The sequence below is a fragment of the Oncorhynchus mykiss genome, chromosome 12 (assembly GCF_013265735.2).
Source record: "Oncorhynchus mykiss isolate Arlee chromosome 12, USDA_OmykA_1.1, whole genome shotgun sequence".
Lineage (NCBI taxonomy): Eukaryota > Metazoa > Chordata > Actinopteri > Salmoniformes > Salmonidae > Oncorhynchus > Oncorhynchus mykiss.
Window position 1 is genome coordinate 58815931 of NC_048576.1, and position 18316 is coordinate 58834246.

General features: G+C 41.9%; 2 protein-coding genes across 9 annotated transcripts in view; one reads left to right on the forward strand and one right to left on the reverse strand.

Moving 5' to 3' along the window:
• LOC110538919 (phospholipid-transporting ATPase IA) overlaps window positions 1-8641 on the forward strand; it is a 133455-nt gene extending 124814 nt beyond the window's left edge. For 3 of the 8 annotated variants that reach the window (XM_036937892.1, XM_036937895.1, XM_036937893.1), the window contains 3 exons: window positions 1869-1961; window positions 3565-3628; window positions 8088-8639. In XM_036937892.1, coding sequence (XP_036793787.1) covers window positions 1869-1961; window positions 3565-3628; window positions 8088-8276 — 346 coding nt within the window. In that variant the 3' untranslated portion in view covers window positions 8277-8639. Of the gene's footprint in view, window positions 1-1868; window positions 1962-3564; window positions 3629-8087 lie in introns of all 8 variants that reach the window. The other 5 variants (XM_036937896.1, XM_036937898.1, XM_036937894.1 and 2 more) reach the window with 4 other exon arrangements.
• Window positions 8642-9861: 1220 nt separating this feature from the next.
• On the reverse strand, window positions 9862-17702 carry LOC110537866 (protein shisa-3 homolog). Its single transcript, XM_021624298.2, has 2 exons — window positions 16788-17702; window positions 9862-14556 (listed from the first exon to the last, which is right to left on the reverse strand). The coding sequence occupies exons 1-2, from the start codon at window positions 17056-17058 to the stop codon at window positions 13961-13963; spliced, it is 867 nt and encodes a 288-aa protein (XP_021479973.1). The 5' UTR covers window positions 17059-17702; the 3' UTR covers window positions 9862-13960.
• Between the last annotated feature and the right edge of the window lie 614 nt (window positions 17703-18316).

Genomic DNA, 18316 nt, shown 5'->3' on the forward strand with positions numbered 1-18316 from the left:
TTCTGCAAGAATATCGTCAAATCTCTATACTTGGACTTTGATTTAGCTTTCCAAGTATTGGTGTCCTATAGGATATTCTACACCCCTAATGAAATAGTGAAGTCTTACCTTCTAGGATCTATGAGGAATAGACACGAATTTGATTTGACTCGTTGAAACAATGTTTAGGGTGAGATTTTCACAGATTCCTTTCTTTGCAAATTGAACGAGTGGAAATACAAAATCGATCGTGCAGACTATATGGACCTTTTTAGGATATGAAAAATTATTTTATCTAACAAAACGACACTTCATGTCATCTCTGGGACCTTTGGATGATAAATCAGGATTTCAGCAGGATTTCAGAAAGTAAATAGACATTTCACCTTGAGAGGTGAATTTATCAAACCTATCGCATTGAAAAAAAGTGTTTTGTTGTTAGGAGCTCCCCTCAAACAACAGCATGACATTTTTTCACAGTAATAGCTACTGTAAATTGGACAGTGCAGTTATATTAACAAGAATTTAAGCTTTCAGTCTACAATAGACACTTATATGTTTCCTGAGATTTGTTGTTTCTCTAAAATCTGCGATCCTGACATAACGCGCTACATGATTTACTGGTGGTAAATCGGAACGCCGATCCTTAATTAAGTATTCAGACCCTCATTTTTTTTTTTTTTACATTTTTAGCAAATATTTGAGCAAATATTTCCAAATTTCAGCCCTGCCACAAAAAGACCAGCTGACATCATGTCAGGGATTCTCTCGTTAACACAGGTGTGAGTGTTGACGAGGACAAGACTGGAGATCACTCTGTCATGCTGATTGAGTTCGAATAACAGACTGGAAGCTTCAAAAGGAGGGTGGTGCTTGGAATCATTGTTCTTCCTCTGTCAACCATGGTTACCTGCAAGGAAACATGCCGTCATCATTTCTTTGCACAAAAAGGGCTTCACAGGCAAGGATATTGCTGCCAGTAAGATTGCACCTAAATCAACCATTTATCGGATAATCAAGAACTTCAAAGAGAGCGGTTCAATTGTTGTGAAGAAGGCTTCAGGGCACCCAAGAAAGTCCAGCAAGCGCCAGGACCGTCTCCTAAAGTTGATTCAGCCACGGGATCGGGGCACCACCAGTACAGAGCTTGCTCAGGAATGGCAGCAGGCAGGTGTGACTGGATCTGCACGCACAGTGAGAAGAATACTTTTGTTGGATGACCTGGTGTCAAGAAGGGCAGCAAAGAAGCCACTTCTCTCCAGGAAAAACATCAGGGCCTGACTGATATTCTGCAAAAGGTACAGGGATTGGACTGCTGAGGACTGAGGTAAAAATCCCCTTTCCGATTATTTGGGGCATCCGGAAAAAAAGCTTGTCCGGAGAAGACAAGGTGAGCGCTACCATCAGTCCTGTGTCATGCCAACAGTAAAGCATCCTGAGACCATTCATGTGTGGGGTTACTTCTCAGCCAAGGGAGTGGGCTCACTCACAATTTTGCCTTCAGTATTCCATAGTAACATCTGACAAAATTATCTAAAGACACTGAAGCGGCAAACTTTGTGGAAATTAATAATTGTCATTCTCAAAACTTTTGGCCACGACTGTAGATTGATAAGGGGGAAAAACAATTTAATCCATTTTGGAATAGGCTGTAACTTAACACAATTTTGAAAAAGTGAAGGGCTCTGAATACTTTACGATTGCACTGTACTTGGCATCTACTTTACTTTGCCAGTCTTATGCAGAAGGTTTAGGAAAAGCCTCATGGAGTGATTTGGGATGTTGGGTACATAGACATATAATAATACTGTATAATAATATTAAATAGTGTTGTATTCAGTTGTGGTTGTGAATGCCTGTTGGTGACATCTGCTCCTTTTGACCAACAGTCTGAAGAGGGTGTTCTTTAAGACCCTGGTGGATGAGGTAAAGGAGCTGGAAGCCTTGTCCAAGGACCCCGGAGCCGTGGTGCACGGGACGAGGTACTGTACCATCTCAGACACTTTTCTCACCTTCCTTCTTTTCCTAGGTGTGTGTCCCAAATGGCACCCCTTTCCCTATATAGTACACTACTTCTGACCAGAGCCCTATTGGTCTTGGTCAAAAGTACTGCATTAAATAGGAAATATGGTGTTATTTAGGACTCATGCTGTGTTTTATTCTTCACAATGCCTCATAACTCTAGGATATCTGAATTACTTTTCTTAATATCCTACATTCCTGAATACTCTTTGTATTTCTTCTTACACAGCAGGTACAACACATGATTTACAGTGTCATACAGTTTATAACTTCTAAACGTATACAGTGTATAACTTATATTTGCTCCTTGAGGATTCACAAATATTTATCCTGGCTTCCCTATTGTTAGTATCTTGGCATAATTACTGGCTGCCTACTGTACACATACAGTACAGTTCACCCTGCACCGAAATGGCTGATTTTGGCGTACAGAGGCCCGTTTTCAGCAACCAATGGCACGTTGTGTTAGCTAATCCAAGTTTAGCATTTTAAAAGGCTAGTTGATCATTAGAAAACTCTTTTGCAATTATGTTAGCACAGCAGACAACTGTTGTGCAGATTAAAGAAGCAATAAAACTGCCCTTCTTGGATTTCTATTTGCCATATATTATTTTGCTTGGAACATTATTCTTTCCCTCTGAAAGTGTGTGGCGAGAGGCTGTACTGTACTGTACTGTAGCACCTTCAGTATATTCAAGACATGCATCTTGAGCTGAGCTCCCGGAGATGGGGGTTGTCCCAAATGGCACCCTATTCCCTATATTGTGCACTACTTTTGACCAGGGCCCTGGTCAAAAGTAGTGCCCTATGTATGGAAATGGGCTCGTATCAGTAAGCCGGGCCGGACCCCATCGAAGGCCCGTGGAGTTCATTAGCATGGATCAGATCAGTGTGAAATCTCCTGCCGGCTGAAAGTCTTCCCCCATTGGCCACAGTCCTGGGCCCAGCAGGCTTGGAACCCTGGAGCTGAAGACACATACACTCAGTTCCTTTCTCACATGCACACACAACTATATAAACACACATACATACATGCGCGCAAACCACACATGCCATCTCTCTCTCTTTCTACCTCGCTCTCTTTTTCACACACACACACACACACACACACACACACACACACACACACACACACACACACACACACACACACACACACATGTTTTACTATGCTTCTGGGGACCTAACATTTATTTCCATTCAAAATCATGTTTTTCCTAACCCCTAAACCTTACCTTAACCTTAACCCCTAATCTTAAAATAGCCTTTGTCCTCTGGGGGTGTGGGGAGAAGGGATCATTTTCCTTGTTTTACTATCCTTGTGGGGACTTTGGGGATTTCTGGTACCCACGAGGATGGTACTACAAGCACACACAAACAAACACAGAATCCTCCCCTTCCTCCTCTCCCTTACATGGCCTCTCCTCTCCTCAGCAGGAAGTGCAGTCTCTTTTCTCTTGTCCTGTGGAGTACTGGGCGCGATAGGGCTTGATGTATGGGTGGTTAAGTCTAACTGAAGGGCTCTGTGTGGCGATTACACCCTCTCTCTCTCTCTCGTGTGAGTGTGTCTCTTTGCAGTCTGACGGAGAGGGCACAGCTCCTGAAGAACGTCTTCAAGAAGAGCACCGTGAGTCTGTACCGATCAGACTCCATGCAGCAGAACCTACATAAGTCACACACACTATTAATAGCACACACGCACATGCCTCACACACTGACCTGGAGGCAAGCCCTCATGTTGTTTTCTTAGAGAGAGAGAGAAACATTTTCTCTCTGCACTGGTCCAAAGACCCAAGACAGGCATTTTGTATTGACTATAGTTCCTGTGTCTTAAATGGCACCCTATTCCCTATATAGTACACTACTTTTGACCAGAGCCCTATGGGCCCTGTTCCAAAGTAGTGCACTGCATAGGGAATAGGGTGCCATTTGGGATGCTGCCTCAGCATTGGGGATGTGCTAATACTCTGCTGATCCCAACACTCTTTAGAATTCGATATGCATGTTCCACGTTAGCCAGATGCAGGAAATCCACATACATAATCCTGTCGTTAACCCCATTAAGTAACACAAAAGTGCCCCACTGTTCCCTGTTGGTGTTCCTCCGCCTGTTAGTACAACCCCCCTAACACTATGTGTGTCCCAAATAGCACCTTTTTCCTTTTATAGTGCACTACTTTTGAAAAGGGCCCATAGGGCTCTGGTCAAAAAAAGTGCACTATATATGGAATAGGGTACTATTGGGGATGCACCTTAATGGACAGTCTCGTCCCATCTAGTACAAATTTCGTATGCCTAGTGGTCGAGATAGAAGCTTTAAGACAATACAGATGGAATGGGTTTAATTTGGTTTGTTGGATTTGATTTATTTATGTTATTTTTGCTGACCTTTTTTTTTTTTGTCTCGTAGGTGGGGATGGGATCGGTTTTGTGTGATCCCTTTTATTTTTGCCTCCTTACCTGTAGAGAAACCATACCCTCGATCCCTATTAGAAACCCCACCTATGCCCTTTTCACAGTATCGCGCTGACCCGGAACACATTGTCCTTTACAGCAGGCTTTCAGCAATTATGATGGATGTGTAACCAGGCCATCTCAGTACAGCTTGGTTTGGTTCGGCTCAGCTCGGTTCGGCTCAATACTGTGAAAAGCCCTCTATGTACCCAGACTCCCTAAATTTTATCAGCATATCGATTGCGCAACCAGGGGTGGAAAGACCTTGGATCATTGTTACTCTAACTTCCGCGACGCATATAAGGCCCTGCCCCGCCCCCCTTTCGGAAAAGCTGACCACGACTCCATTTTGTTGATCCCTGCCTACAGACAGAAACTAAAACAAGAGGCTCCCACGCTGAGGTCTGTCCAACGCTGGTCCGACCAAGCTGACTCCACACTCCAAGACTGCTTCCATCACGTGGACTGGGACATGTTTCGTATTGCGTCAGACAACAACATTGACGAATACGCTGATTCGGTGTGCGAGTTCATTAGAACGTGCGTTGAAGATGTCGTTCCCATAGCAACGATTAAAACATTCCCTAACCAGAAACCGTGGATTGATGGCAGCATTCGCGTGAAACTGAAAGCGCGAACCACTGCTTTTAATCAGGGCAAGGTGTCTGGTAACATGACCGAATACAAACAGTGCAGCTATTTCCTCCGCAAGGCTATCAAACAAGCTAACCGTCAGTACAGAGACAACATAGAATCTCAATTCAACGGCTCAGACACAAGAGGCATGTGGCAGGGTCTACAGTCAATCACGGACTACAGGAAGAAATCCAGCCCAGTCACGGACCAGGATGTCCTGCTCCCAGGCAGACTAAATAACTTTTTTGCCCGCTTTGAGGACAATACAGTGCCACTGACACGGCCTGCAACGAAAACATGCGGTCTCTCCTTCACTGCAGCCGAGGTGAGTAAGACATTTAAACGTGTTAACCCTCGCAAGGCTGCAGGCCCAGACGGCATCCCCAGCCGCGCCCTCAGAGCATGCGCAGACCATCTGGCCGGTGTGTTTACGGACATATTCAATCAATCCCTATCCCAGTCTGCTGTTCCCACATGCTTCAAGAGGGCCACCATTGTTCCTGTTCCCAAGAAAGCTAAGGTAACTGAGCTAAACGACTTCCGCCCTGTAGCACTCACTTCCGTCATCATGAAGTGCTTTGAGAGACTAGTCAAGGACCATATCACCTCCACCCTACCTGACACCCTAGACCCACTCCAATTTGCTTACCGCCCAAATAGGTCCACAGACGATGCAATCTCAACCACACTGCACACTGCCCTAACCCATCTGGACAAGAGGAATACCTATGTGAGAATGCTGTTCATTGACTACAGCTCGGCATTCAACACCATAGTACCCTCCAAGCTCGTCATCAAGCTCGAGACCCTGGGTCTCGACCCCGCCCTGTGCAACTGGGTACTGGACTTCCTGACGGGCCGCCCCCAGTTGGTGAGGGTAGGCAACAACATCTCCTCCCCGCTGATCCTCAACACTGGGGCCCCACAAGGGTGCGTTCTGAGCCCTCTCCTGTACTCCCTGTTCACCCACGACTGCGTTGCCACGCACGTCTCCAACTCAATCATCAAGTTTGCGGACGACACAACAGTGATTACCAACAACGACGAGACGGCCTACAGGGAGTAGGTGAGGTCCCTCGGAGTGTGGTGTCAGGAAAATAACCTCACACTCAACGTCAACAAAACTAAGGAGATGATTGTGGACTTCAGGAAACACCAGAGGGAACACCCCCCTATCCACATCGATGGAACAGTAGTGGAGAGGGTAGCAAGTTTTAAGTTCCTTGGAATACACATCACAGACAAACTGAATTGGTCCACTCACACAGACAGCATTGTGAAGAAGGCGCAGCAGCGCCTCTTCAACCTCAGGAGGCTGAAGAAATTTGGCTTGTCACCAAAAGCACTCACAAACTTCTACAGATGCACAATCGAGAGCATCCTGGCGGGCTGTATCACCGCCTGGTACGGCAACTGCTCCGCCCTCAACCGTAAGGCTCTCCAGAGGGTAGTGAGGTCTGCACAACGCATCACCGGGGGCAAACTACCTGCCCTCCAGGACACCTACACCACCCGATGTCACAGGAAGGCCATAAAGATCATCAAGGACATCAACCACCCGAGCCACTGCCTGTTCACCCCGCTATCATCCAGAAGGCGAGGTCATTACAGGTGCATCAAAGCTGGGACCGAGAGACTGAAAAACAGCTTCTATCTCAAGGCCATCAGACTGTTAAACAGCCACCACTAACATTGAGTGGCTGCTGCCAACACACTGACACTGACTCAACTCCAGCCACTTTAATAATGGGAATTGATGGGAAATGATGTAAATATATCACTAGCCACTTTAAACAATGCTACCTTATATAATGTTACTTACCCTACATTATTAATCTCATATGCATACGTATATACTGTACTCTATATCATCGACTGTATCCTTATGTAATACATGTATCACTAGCCACTTTAACTATGCCACTTTGTTTACATACTCATCTCATATGTATATACTGTACTCGATACCATCTACTGGATCTTGCCTATGCTGCTCTGTACCATCACTCATTCATATATCCTTATGTACATATTCTTTATCCCCTTACACTGTGTACAAGACAGTAGTTTTGGAATTGTTAGTTAGATTACTTGTTGCTTGTTGGTTATTACTGCATTGTCGGAACTTGAAGCACAAGCATTTCGCTACACTCGCATTAACATCTGCTAACCATGTGTATGTAACAAATAAAATTTTATTTGATTTGACCTCTCCTTCCCTGTGTGCTGTGCCCTGTGTGAGGGGTGGTTAGAGCGAAAACGATTCAATAAACGTGTGCGATATTTTTCCCACAATGCACTCCTCTCACTGGGCCTTCTGAACTCATCTGCTGGCCTGCAGGTAGTGACGAAGTCATTTGAGACCTAAAGGTAAGCTAGGGGGTCAAAGGTTAAAGTTGCGATAGGAACTCCCATAGTTGAAGTTAGTGGCTGTAGAGCTAATGGTAGGTGGTAGGTGTCAGGTAACATGACCCTCCCTCGCGTAGCACTGGTCAAGCTTCTTAGGGAGCATGTTGTTATTTTTCAATAATATTGTTTTAATTCAATTGAAACTTATGTTGATTCTTGGTTTATTTTGAAAGTCATTCTTTAATTTATTTTTATTTAGTTAAAATCATTTTTACGAGTTTTTGTTTTGAAATGTTTTATTTTAAATTAAGTTAGTTTCTTTCTAATCGTGGTTAGAATTTGAACGTGTCAAGATGGTAGGTGTCAGGTAACATGACCCTCCCTCGCGTAGCACTGGTCAAGCTTCTTAGGGAGCATGTTGTTATTTTTCAATAATATTGTTTTAATTCAATTGAAACTTATGTTGATTCTTGGTTTATTTTGAAAGTCATTATTTAATTTATTTTTATTTAGTTAAAATCATTTTTACGAGTTTTTGTTTTGAAATGTTTTACTTTAAATTAAGTTAGTTTCTTTCTAATCATGGTTAGAATTTGAACGTGTCATCGTTTCCATCGTTTCTCACTGTTCATCTGTCCTGCTTGCAGACGGATACGCCTTCTCTCAAGACGAGAACAGAGTGGTCTCCCAGTCTGAGGTCATCCGGGCGTACGACACCACCAAATAGCGGACCAACGAATTGGGAAACCACGCCGCTCTCGGCCAGGACAGCCTATCACGATTCACAGTCGTTTTCCGACAGCGATTTGAATCTGAAGGGGGCAGCCTCTGGATAACTCTAGCCCGAGCCTCTCGGGAATTTGGACATGACAGAGGGATGTCTTGTACATCAAAAATGGAAAATAACTAGAAACAAAAAAGCATTCAAAAAGTATTCACTGTGCTGTAGTTGTGTGTCCAGCAGACATAAGCACTGTGCTTGCAATTTTAACAGTCTGTGGTTTGAAATTCCTTACTGTTCCTGCTCAGTTAAATGTGTTGAAGTATAACCAACTTAATGTCTCCTCCTTTCATATTAATAGAGAAAATATGAGCATTTTTTTATTTTTTTTATTTTTTTATTTCACCTTTATTTAACCAGGTAGGCTAGTTGAGAACAAGTTCTCATTTGCAACTGCGACCTGGCCAAGATAAGGCATAGCAGTGTGAACAGACAACACAGAGTTACACATGGAGTAAACAATTAACAAGTCAATAACACAGTAGAAAAAAGGGGAGTCTATATATACATTGTGTGCAAAAGGCATGAGAAGGTAGGCAAATAATTACAATTATGCAGATTAACACTGGAGTGATAAATGATCAGAAGGTTATGTACAGGTAGAGATATTGGTGTGCAAAAGAGCAGAAAAATAAATAAATAAAAACAGTATGGGGATGAGGTAGGTGAAAATGGGTGGGCTATTTACCAATAGACTATGTACAGCTGCAGCGATCGGTTAGCTGCTCAGATAGCAGATGTTTGAAGTTGGTGAGGGAGATAAAAGTCTCCAACTTCAGCGATTTTTGCAATTCGTTCCAATCACAGGCAGCAGAGAACTGGAACGAAAGGCGGCCAAATGAGGTGTTGGCTTTAGGGATGATCAGTGAGATACACCTGCTGGAGCGCGTGCTACGGATGGGTGTTGCCATCGTAACCAGTGAACTGAGATAAGGCGGAGCTTTACCTAGCATGGACTTGTAGATGACCTGGAGCCAGTGGGTCTGGCGACGAATATGTAGCGAGGGCCAGCCGACTAGAGCATACAAGTCGCAGTGGTGGGTGGTATAAGGTGCTTTAGTGACAAAACGGATGGCACTGTGATATTGAGCCAAAACAATCTATCATTTTGTCAAAAACTGTCAAAATTTTTAGGTATGTGTACTCCAATTGGTGACAGAATAATACAGATTCGTTTTTGATAAAATAAAATAAAAATGTAAATGTAGATTTAAAAAATATCCACCAAGCATATTAATAATTGACCACTTCAGAACAGACATTTTGTTGTTTTGTTGTTCTTTTGCGCTTTGTAAAATAATGATCTACTGTATAATAGGGCCTTACATTTGTTCATGCCTTCAGCCATCCATGTTTCTTTTTGTCTTCAAAATGTTTATTTTTTATTTAAGAAGTATGTAGTTATCGTGCCTAAATTGCCTTGTCTTTTTAATGATAGAGTCCTGCAACTTAGTCCAATTTCCAAAAATGTTGTACAGCAGGTTGATTGCTTTAAACAAGTAATTGCATTCCACACATTACTCAGCTGTAACAATCACAATGGTGCCTAACTAGACTTTTTCCCCGATAGAATACGTAAGATATCCTAGCTAGCGAGTTTAGAACAGTGCTCTACCCCTCGATTGGCAAGATGAGCTAACCCCCCCCCCCCCCATCCCTCTGCACTCGTGTTTACAATGTGGTAACAAGTGTGGCACATATAAAATCAAGTTTCCGTTGTTAATTTCTACCGAGTGTTTTGGGGGGGTGGCTGTATGACGATCCTGTTGAATTTCCGTATGTGGCAACTTTTCTTTCACAATCTTATATTCCCTTGGAATGGAGAGCTTATCCTTCCAACATAAGTGCCATTAGCTTAAGAGAGAGAGAAAATTGGCAAGAAAACTCCACACAGTATCAAAACTACTTTGTCTCTAGTTATTATGTGAATTTGTATTTTTATATTGGAGAAGTACGAATTTTGCATTGACCGGCTTTGTAATTAATTTTTGTCTCTTTTTTTTTTACAAACAAAATAATGCTAGAGTAATAGAAGGATGAGAAATATCTTTCTTAAATGTCTTGTTGTTATTAATATTGTTCTAATAACTGCTTGGTTTATTTATTATTTGACTGTATGTTTGTTCTCTTCTCCCTATGGGAGATCAGTTTCCTGTGTGTGTGTGCGTTTGCGTGTGTGTGTATGTGTGTGGTCTGCGTGTGTGTGTGTGATCTGTCGTCTGCGTGTGTGTGTGTGTGTGATCTGTCGTGTGTGTGTGATCTGTCGTGTGTGTGTGTGTGTGTGTGTGTGTGATCTATCGTCTGCATGGGCATCTTCTACTCTGGATAACTTCATACGTACGCATATGTCTGTGTCCTTAATGTGAGACTGGGAGCCCTTGAAACCTCAGGTCTTACTTATTATTTGAGTGTGTGTTTGAGGATCTGTATGGGTGGGTGACTGACTGAATGACAGAGTGTGCAATACATGGTTGTCCGTGTGTGTGTATGGTGCTGCTTGCTCCTCGTCTGTCTGCACGACTCCAGGTATAATGATGGTGTACTGTCTACAGCTGCATGGCTCTCTGTGTGGCCAGACCTCATCCGCGGTGGTCCTGGGCCCTGACGCTAAGTCTGTCGCTTGACAGGAGATGTTGAACAATGCACAATGTTACCTTTCCAATAGTGGATATTTTGGTATTATCTGGTTATTGTAATTTCTCTGGGTGTACATGTTTGTAACTTTTTGTTTATCTGGTGCATTGTACCTCTTCTTTACAATAACTGTTTTTTTGTGGTTTTTCCTGGTTTTAGTGAGGGTATCAGTAAAAATGTATTTGTTATGCTATACTTTCGTGCTTCGATTGATTAGTTATGAACTGCTGTCATAATTCGAAAATGCTGAATGTGGTTCTTCTGATTTGAAATTTGTCGTGGAAAGCTTGGACTGTTGCTTTTTCCAAAACGGTTGTCTGTGATAGTTGTGGGCTGCATAAATGTAAAAAAGAAAACGTTCTTTGGTTTATTGTACTACTTTGATTCTCCCTCAAGTGTTGGTCACTACAGGAAAAAAATGCACTTTTCAATTTGTTTGATTATTGTTTATTTTTACGTCTTTCATTTAATGATTGTTCTGCATGTTGGGACTGCAAACTTAAGTGTTATGTCTTGGATGTCGATTAAGGTTGGGGTTAAATGCAGAAGACACATTTCAGTTGAATACATTCAGTTGGACAACTGATTAGGTCTCCATCCTTTCCCTTTCCCTGCCATGAAGGACTTCTACTAAAATAAACTTTACAAACAAGGAAACCAACCTTTGTCATCATCTCTGACCTACCGTCATAGAAATGGAATATTCCACGATCACAATATCTATGCTGCATCTCAAACGGCACCCTGTATACAGTGTACTACTATGGTCGGAAGTAGGGCACTATGTAGGGAATAAGGTGCCATCCCTCATTTCGGACTTTGTAAACGTCCACAATGAGAGGAGGCAGCTAGTTGTTTTCCCCATCAAATCATCATGTGTGTGGTAGCAAACAGGACCTGCAGAGCAATGAGAACCTATAAACAGGAAAAGGCAGGGGGAGACGGAAAACATAGTTCCCTTCCATGCGTGACAAACAAAGAAACGTCGTCATTATGGTGACGTTGTACTCCCTGGTGACTGGTGATCTGAGGTTTACTGTGGGGCCGTGTGGTAGAATATCCTTTTCGTTATAATTACAATAATTTGTCTCAATAATTTGTCTCTGTTATTGTCACAAAACCAACCTAGATGGTTTCTCTTTAGTCGTTAGTTCATGAAATACATATTTTCCTGACTAGGTGTACCCTTGCTAGAGTATTCATTCAAGAGTCCTTGGATTACTGTCAATATAACTTCAAAAACAATTCAATCTGTGAGGTATTTTCTTTGCGTTCTAAATAGATTTAGAGCAGTACCAGTACCAGTACAGGACCATCTAGAAGACAGTATCTGAAAGACGATGACTTTTTCATGTGTTTTTAAAAACCAGAAGTGTCCAAGCATAACCAAATGTATAGAAAATCAATTGTGTTGACATCTGCGCAACTTTAGCACAAAGAGCTCCAAGGAGTAGTATGCATGTGCTACCAAAGGTTTCTATTGGAACAGGATGCTTGTCTGGGTAAACATTGTAGATTTTGAGCCTTCCAAAAAAGAAAAAAGGACAGCAATACCCAAAGATTGTCGTGGCAGTCATCTCTGGGAATTGCTGTAATTTTTCCTTTGTTCGGAAGAGACTGTCTAGCTCCAAACATGATCCACTATATGATCTATTGTATCTAATCTGCCATAATAGGTCAGTGATTGCCAAGTTTATTTCACACTTAAATGACTAGGGTACAGAGAAATCTTTGGATTCTTGCCATACCTGCTCATCCAACCCAAAACTCTTCCCTATTTCTGGGACCAGTTGTTTTGAACACTGTGGCCATGACAGGCTCATTGAGCATTGACAATGACTGATCTCGTTGCCACATTCCTCATGTGAAGATTGATTGACAGGTAGCCTTTATGAACCGTTTCAGTTGCCTATATGTCTGAGGCTGGAGAAAAAGGGGGACTCCGCTATCTGTAAGACAACATTTTGGCTTGTAGAGTCTCTGTATTTAAGGTTCAATGTGTCATCCATGTTTGTGAATATCTTTGCATCCCCTCTCTTCAGTATAATAAGTAGTACATTAATAAACCAAATATGGAGGCTAAAAGGTGAAACACAAACTCAGGATTGTGACTCTAACAGCATAAAGGAAACAGTTGCCATTTTCCCAAGTTAGTACAAAATGTATCCATCCGTAAGTGAGCAATTAAGCAATTCTCAACCATTCAATCTTGGATTATTAAAGAGTAGGTTTCATTTTCGAAAATACTGACCAACTATTGAGTGTTTTATATTTTTTAAATGTACTTCTAGTTGTAGCGTTGCATGACGAGTACTCACAATCATAGAATTAGTCATTAGAATACTAATTAGATACTGGTGTTGACTAATATCATTAAATAAAAACAAACCAGCCAGTGAGCACTGTACACACAGTACATCCTTTGGCTTTGTTCACCCTACTGCACACCTTGGTGTCAGTCCTTCCCCTCTTTTAGGGATTTGCAATTGTCAAAATGATAATTTGATTAAATGTCCTGCAGCTCGCAACAAAATGTCTAGAACACTTCTTAATAATGTTCCTGCCACAAAAGTTATTGTGACAATTTGACATCACCATTTAACCAAATTGTGTATAAAAGAGAAAGGGAAGACAGAATATTGTTTACAATAGAAATGTATATATAAAAAAGTGCATAACATTGAAAACAATATTGACCAATAGAACAGTCTGTTCTAAGCAGAAGTCCATTCCTGTAATTTAGAGAGACAATACTCTCATGTACTCTGCTCGACTAGGAAGCTTTCTTGTGGTTTATCTTGAACAAAGCCTCCTGTCTCCCAGTCTCCATTCAACAGGCCTACTGCAGTGCATGTCAGGGCAGTCCTCCCAGTAGCCGATGACTGTGTGTCTGTCCACAAAACACACCAGGGTCATGTTCAGTACAGTTCACTGATTTAAAACAAACTCATACTGGGCAGGTTCAGGTAGTCCCTTCCTGTTGTTTCAGTGTGTTTTCTTCTGTTTAGTGCTTATTAATGAACATGACCCTACTCACGTCCCACAGTGTGTCCAACAGTGTGCTCCTGTAACCTCCTCCACCTCCTCGTTGCCAAGGAAGCCCCGTCAGCTCTGTCCAAAGTCTGCAAAGCCCTTAGCCCCGGAGAAGTGCTCCGGCTGTAGGGGGAAGAAGTACTGCTGGGGCAGCAGGAAGCCCGGGCCCTGGGCCAGGTGAGGCTGTTGGTGTGGGTGCATGGGCTGGTGCAGCTGCAGCTGGGCATGGGAGTGAGGGTGCTGGCGCCCGCCTGGCATGCAGGCTGCAGGGGAGGTGGAGGGGGGTGGAGGGGGTGGTGGGAGTAGCGGCTGAGGTGTGGAGGGGGAGGTGAAGACACGGGTGCTTGGTGCAGACGCTGACACCAAGCACCCGTGCTGCTGCCCCTGACCTCCGAGGGAGAAGCGGCGCACCGAGCTGCTCCCGCCAGCTGAGCTGGAACTGGTGGCCGTGCTGGACTGGCGCGAGGGGGTGCGCAGGCTGGCTGGCGCAGTGGTCAGGATCATGGGGATGGTCTCGCCCTGGCAGTTGCGCAGTGAGAAGCGGAGAGCCTGCTGGGTAGGCTGTTTGGGCCGCAGGCAGGTGCAACAGTAGATGGCAACCAGGGAGCCAACCACCACGAAGGCCACAAAGATAGAGCCCACCATCAGGAAGGGCACGTAGATAGGCTCTGCAAGGAGGAACAGGTGTTTGAATACTTGTACATTTGATAACTTGAATACCTGTTTGAAAAATTGAAAAAGCATCCCTTTACCTTCCTTGAAGTAATCACAGATCTGAATACTGGTTTTATTGGTGAAAGCAATAGGGTGGTAGCATTGCTTACACCTAACAAATCACTTACATACCTGTGCTCACCTCAAGGAAACTAGGAAGGATGTATTCATAAAGTAACAGGGCCAATGAGAAGTGGAGTTTACACTCAACTCTTTTTAGAGTCAGTGAAAATATGTGTGCGTAATAAACTGTATTGCAAACATGCACAGACATATGGGAACATCTTGATTGAATAAGATATGCATCTGTGAAATATTTGATTTTTCTACAGAATCCAGAATTATACCTTTTTTTATGGAAAGGGATTCAGGAGAAAATACATTTTTGAAGACAAAAGTCAAATGTTGCTCTTTACCTTCCTAAATCCCCTCAAAATTCAACATGTATTTACATTAACTCACAAGACATAATTTTGTATTGTTGCAAAAATATTTTCAATAGCTCATTTTAATATCAGACTGGTAGTACAAGTTTCTGGATCACAATACAATATAAGAAGACTACTGGGGTGTATTAGGCAAACACAGTGCTGCAAAAAAACTATTTTGCTACTATAAAAATAACCAACTACATTTAGGCTGTCTTAATACAATGTATTCAAAGTGTTAAAAGGCATTATATATTTTTTTATTCCATATAACCCTCATGCACCTACAAAACCAGGTGTTTTGTAGTTATTAATAGGCCTATCATTTAGCTACATTTTATTTCTTGGTTCTTGGTTAGTCATTGGCTCTATATTTATTTGCTTAAGGCCTGAATTGGACTATGCAAAAGGCTACTGTGCGAATGTTCATTCAGAAGCGTTTTTTCTGAAGACAATGTATTTTTCCAAAATGTAGATTAAACGTTCAGATTACACCTTAAATTAGCAATTGGCACCAGGGGAGGAAATTATTTTAAGTTGAATTATTATCAGAAAAAAAGAGGAAATTGTATTAACCACCCTGTAGGGTTTAGCAACTTGGGAGACCATTAAATTGAGCAATTTGGTGAAATGAGTTTTTTAAATATATATTTTTTATATGTTTCAGTTTTATTCCATAAATGGTACACATTTGGAACTAATGCTGATGAATAATTCCATGTGAATGAAAACTCTTCTTTTTAAATTAGAAATTAATTCTGAAATAATAACCCCTGCAACTCAGGCGTATCGAATACACACCTGAAGGTGATTTGATGTCCCCTTTGGATACAGTAAGGCATAGGCTATTCTGCCATTGGTGTGCAAAGTTATTATTTAGATTGCAGGATTATTACAAAGTTGCCTGGTTTATATAGGGGTCAAAATCAATCCACTTCTTTTCACAGCCTACTACTTCCAGTCCTGGTCTCTACAAAAAATAAAAACCTATGATTGGATCTATGATTTCTTGATTCAGCCTTGATTGTGACACTCCAGGTGTATCGCATGGCCCACTTTTCCTTTCCTTGTTTTGGGGACCGATAGCAATATACCTAACCTGTTGTCACATGAAGCCCAAGCCCCCAAAAACGGGTGCCCCACATATGCGTACAATCGGAGTTGCTTAGTGCTTACACCTCACAAAGTTCCTTTGTAAATCAAGATGGGCTGTCATTTCTGCATCTTGATAGAGCTATTACATTGTTATAACTAAATGAAAAGTTAGTTTTAGTGCTGATGTTAGGTTTCAAAATGACAACATACATTTTAAGGAGATTCTTAGGACAATGTACATATGAAAACAAAACATAGGTTGTGATAGATATATAGATAATTGCATGATCCCCCCCCTTGTATTATATGGATGTCATTTTTGGCATCTAAATTAATTAAAAATAGGCACCAAAAAAAAAGTTGGATTTATAGGTTATATTTTATCTTAAAATATAAGACTGATTGAAAACAAAAACTTTTATAATGAAACATGTAGGCTATTGCATGCCTGACACTGACCTGAAAAGGCTGAATGGTGAAACAAAATTGACTCTCATTTGAGTGACATGCATGGTTCATTAAAAGCGTGTCGACATATTGAATGTTGAACTCTTTCACTATATTGAATCTTTATTGAATCTTTGGAAATCCCACGTTTTGAAGTTAATTGTGCATTAACTTGTCCACTCCTGCCAGGCTCTGCATTGGTAGTCTAAACTTACGCGCTGCAAACTCAGTGTTATTCAGTTCTCGGTCGTTGGTACAGCTTCCCTGGTCCAGCCGTGCGTCCACAGCCGCGCAACAGTACCGCAGGGAGCAAGACCCGCAGCACACGGTCGCGTCCATGGTGTCAAAGTCCTCCGGACACTGAAAGCCTTCGTGGTAATTTCCATTAATGTCCAGCCACCCATGGCAGTACTCCCCTTGTGCGTCTGATATCCGTAGATTCCAGGTCAGGTAGCCCAGCAAGAGGTAGTTTAGCAGTCGCATCATCCCGACAAAAACCTTATTAAAAAACCTAGTAGCCGACACAGTATCCCTTAACTCCTGCCTTGTCTTTAAAATATTCGCATGATGAATTCGGTTTGAAACAGTTCCACGGCTGAATTACCTACAGTTTCAATAGTGTTTTAATTGTCATCATTCGTTTGATTTTAATTCAACCATACGATTTTTTACATTTATATCAATTTGGCATATACTCTCCTCATCCAAAATCGGACCAGTATCAGGTCACAGGTGTAAAATAAGCTTGAATTGAACTCAGGTTTGTCCAGGTGAATGATTGTTTCAGTCTCTTCTCAAAGTGTAATTATTGCGCAGGCAAAGACAATCATATATATAACCGAGTGTATCTGAACTTTACCTAGACATTTCTTCTCTTCAGAGCGTTCCTTTGGAAACAATTAAAATAAGTAATTCATCCATAGTTGTTCAGTTCCGTGAAGATGTGATACGGATGGCTACGGTCGTATGGTGTCCAACCTAATTTGAAATCTGTAGTTTTTTGTTACCGATTCTGTATAGGCGCGCACGCATCCCTTTGACCATCCGGCGTGCGCATCCATGATGGCGCGGGATTTTTTGCGTCACCACGCGGACGGTAGATTGCAGTGATGCTGAGAGCTGCTCGGTTTCCTTAAACATAATAAGGATAAAGAAAAAAAATACCTCATAAATTTAATTGTGCTAATGGAAAAATGTCATATTCATAAATGTAAATTCAGTAATAACAAAAAACTTCCGAATTCGAGCAGCACATTAAGACCTTTCTTCTAATAAGAAAGCTGTTAAAATCAAATCAAACTGTATTTCCCACATGCGCCGAATACAACAAGTGTCGACTTTACCGTGAAATACTTACTTACAAAGCCCTTAACCAACAGTGCAGTTCAAGAAAAATAAAATATTTACCAAGTAGGCTAAAAAATAAAAAGTAACACAATAAGAATAACAATGACGAGGCTATATACAGGGGGCACCGGTACCAAGTCAGTGTGCAGGGGTACAGGCTAGTTGAACAATCAATATGTGTGTTTATTTTAAGTTATTTATATAATCTGTCATTTGTTATACCCCCTATCATATGTTATCATTGTCTGCTTGTATACCTCTTGTATGCATACTGGTTTTTCTGCAATAAAAAATAATAAAAAATAAAAAGCATGCTGAGAGGTCATAGGCTACAGTAGTCATGCGTGCCCTTCACTTTCCGTATCAATAGGACAAGGGATATTAATACAGAGCCAAC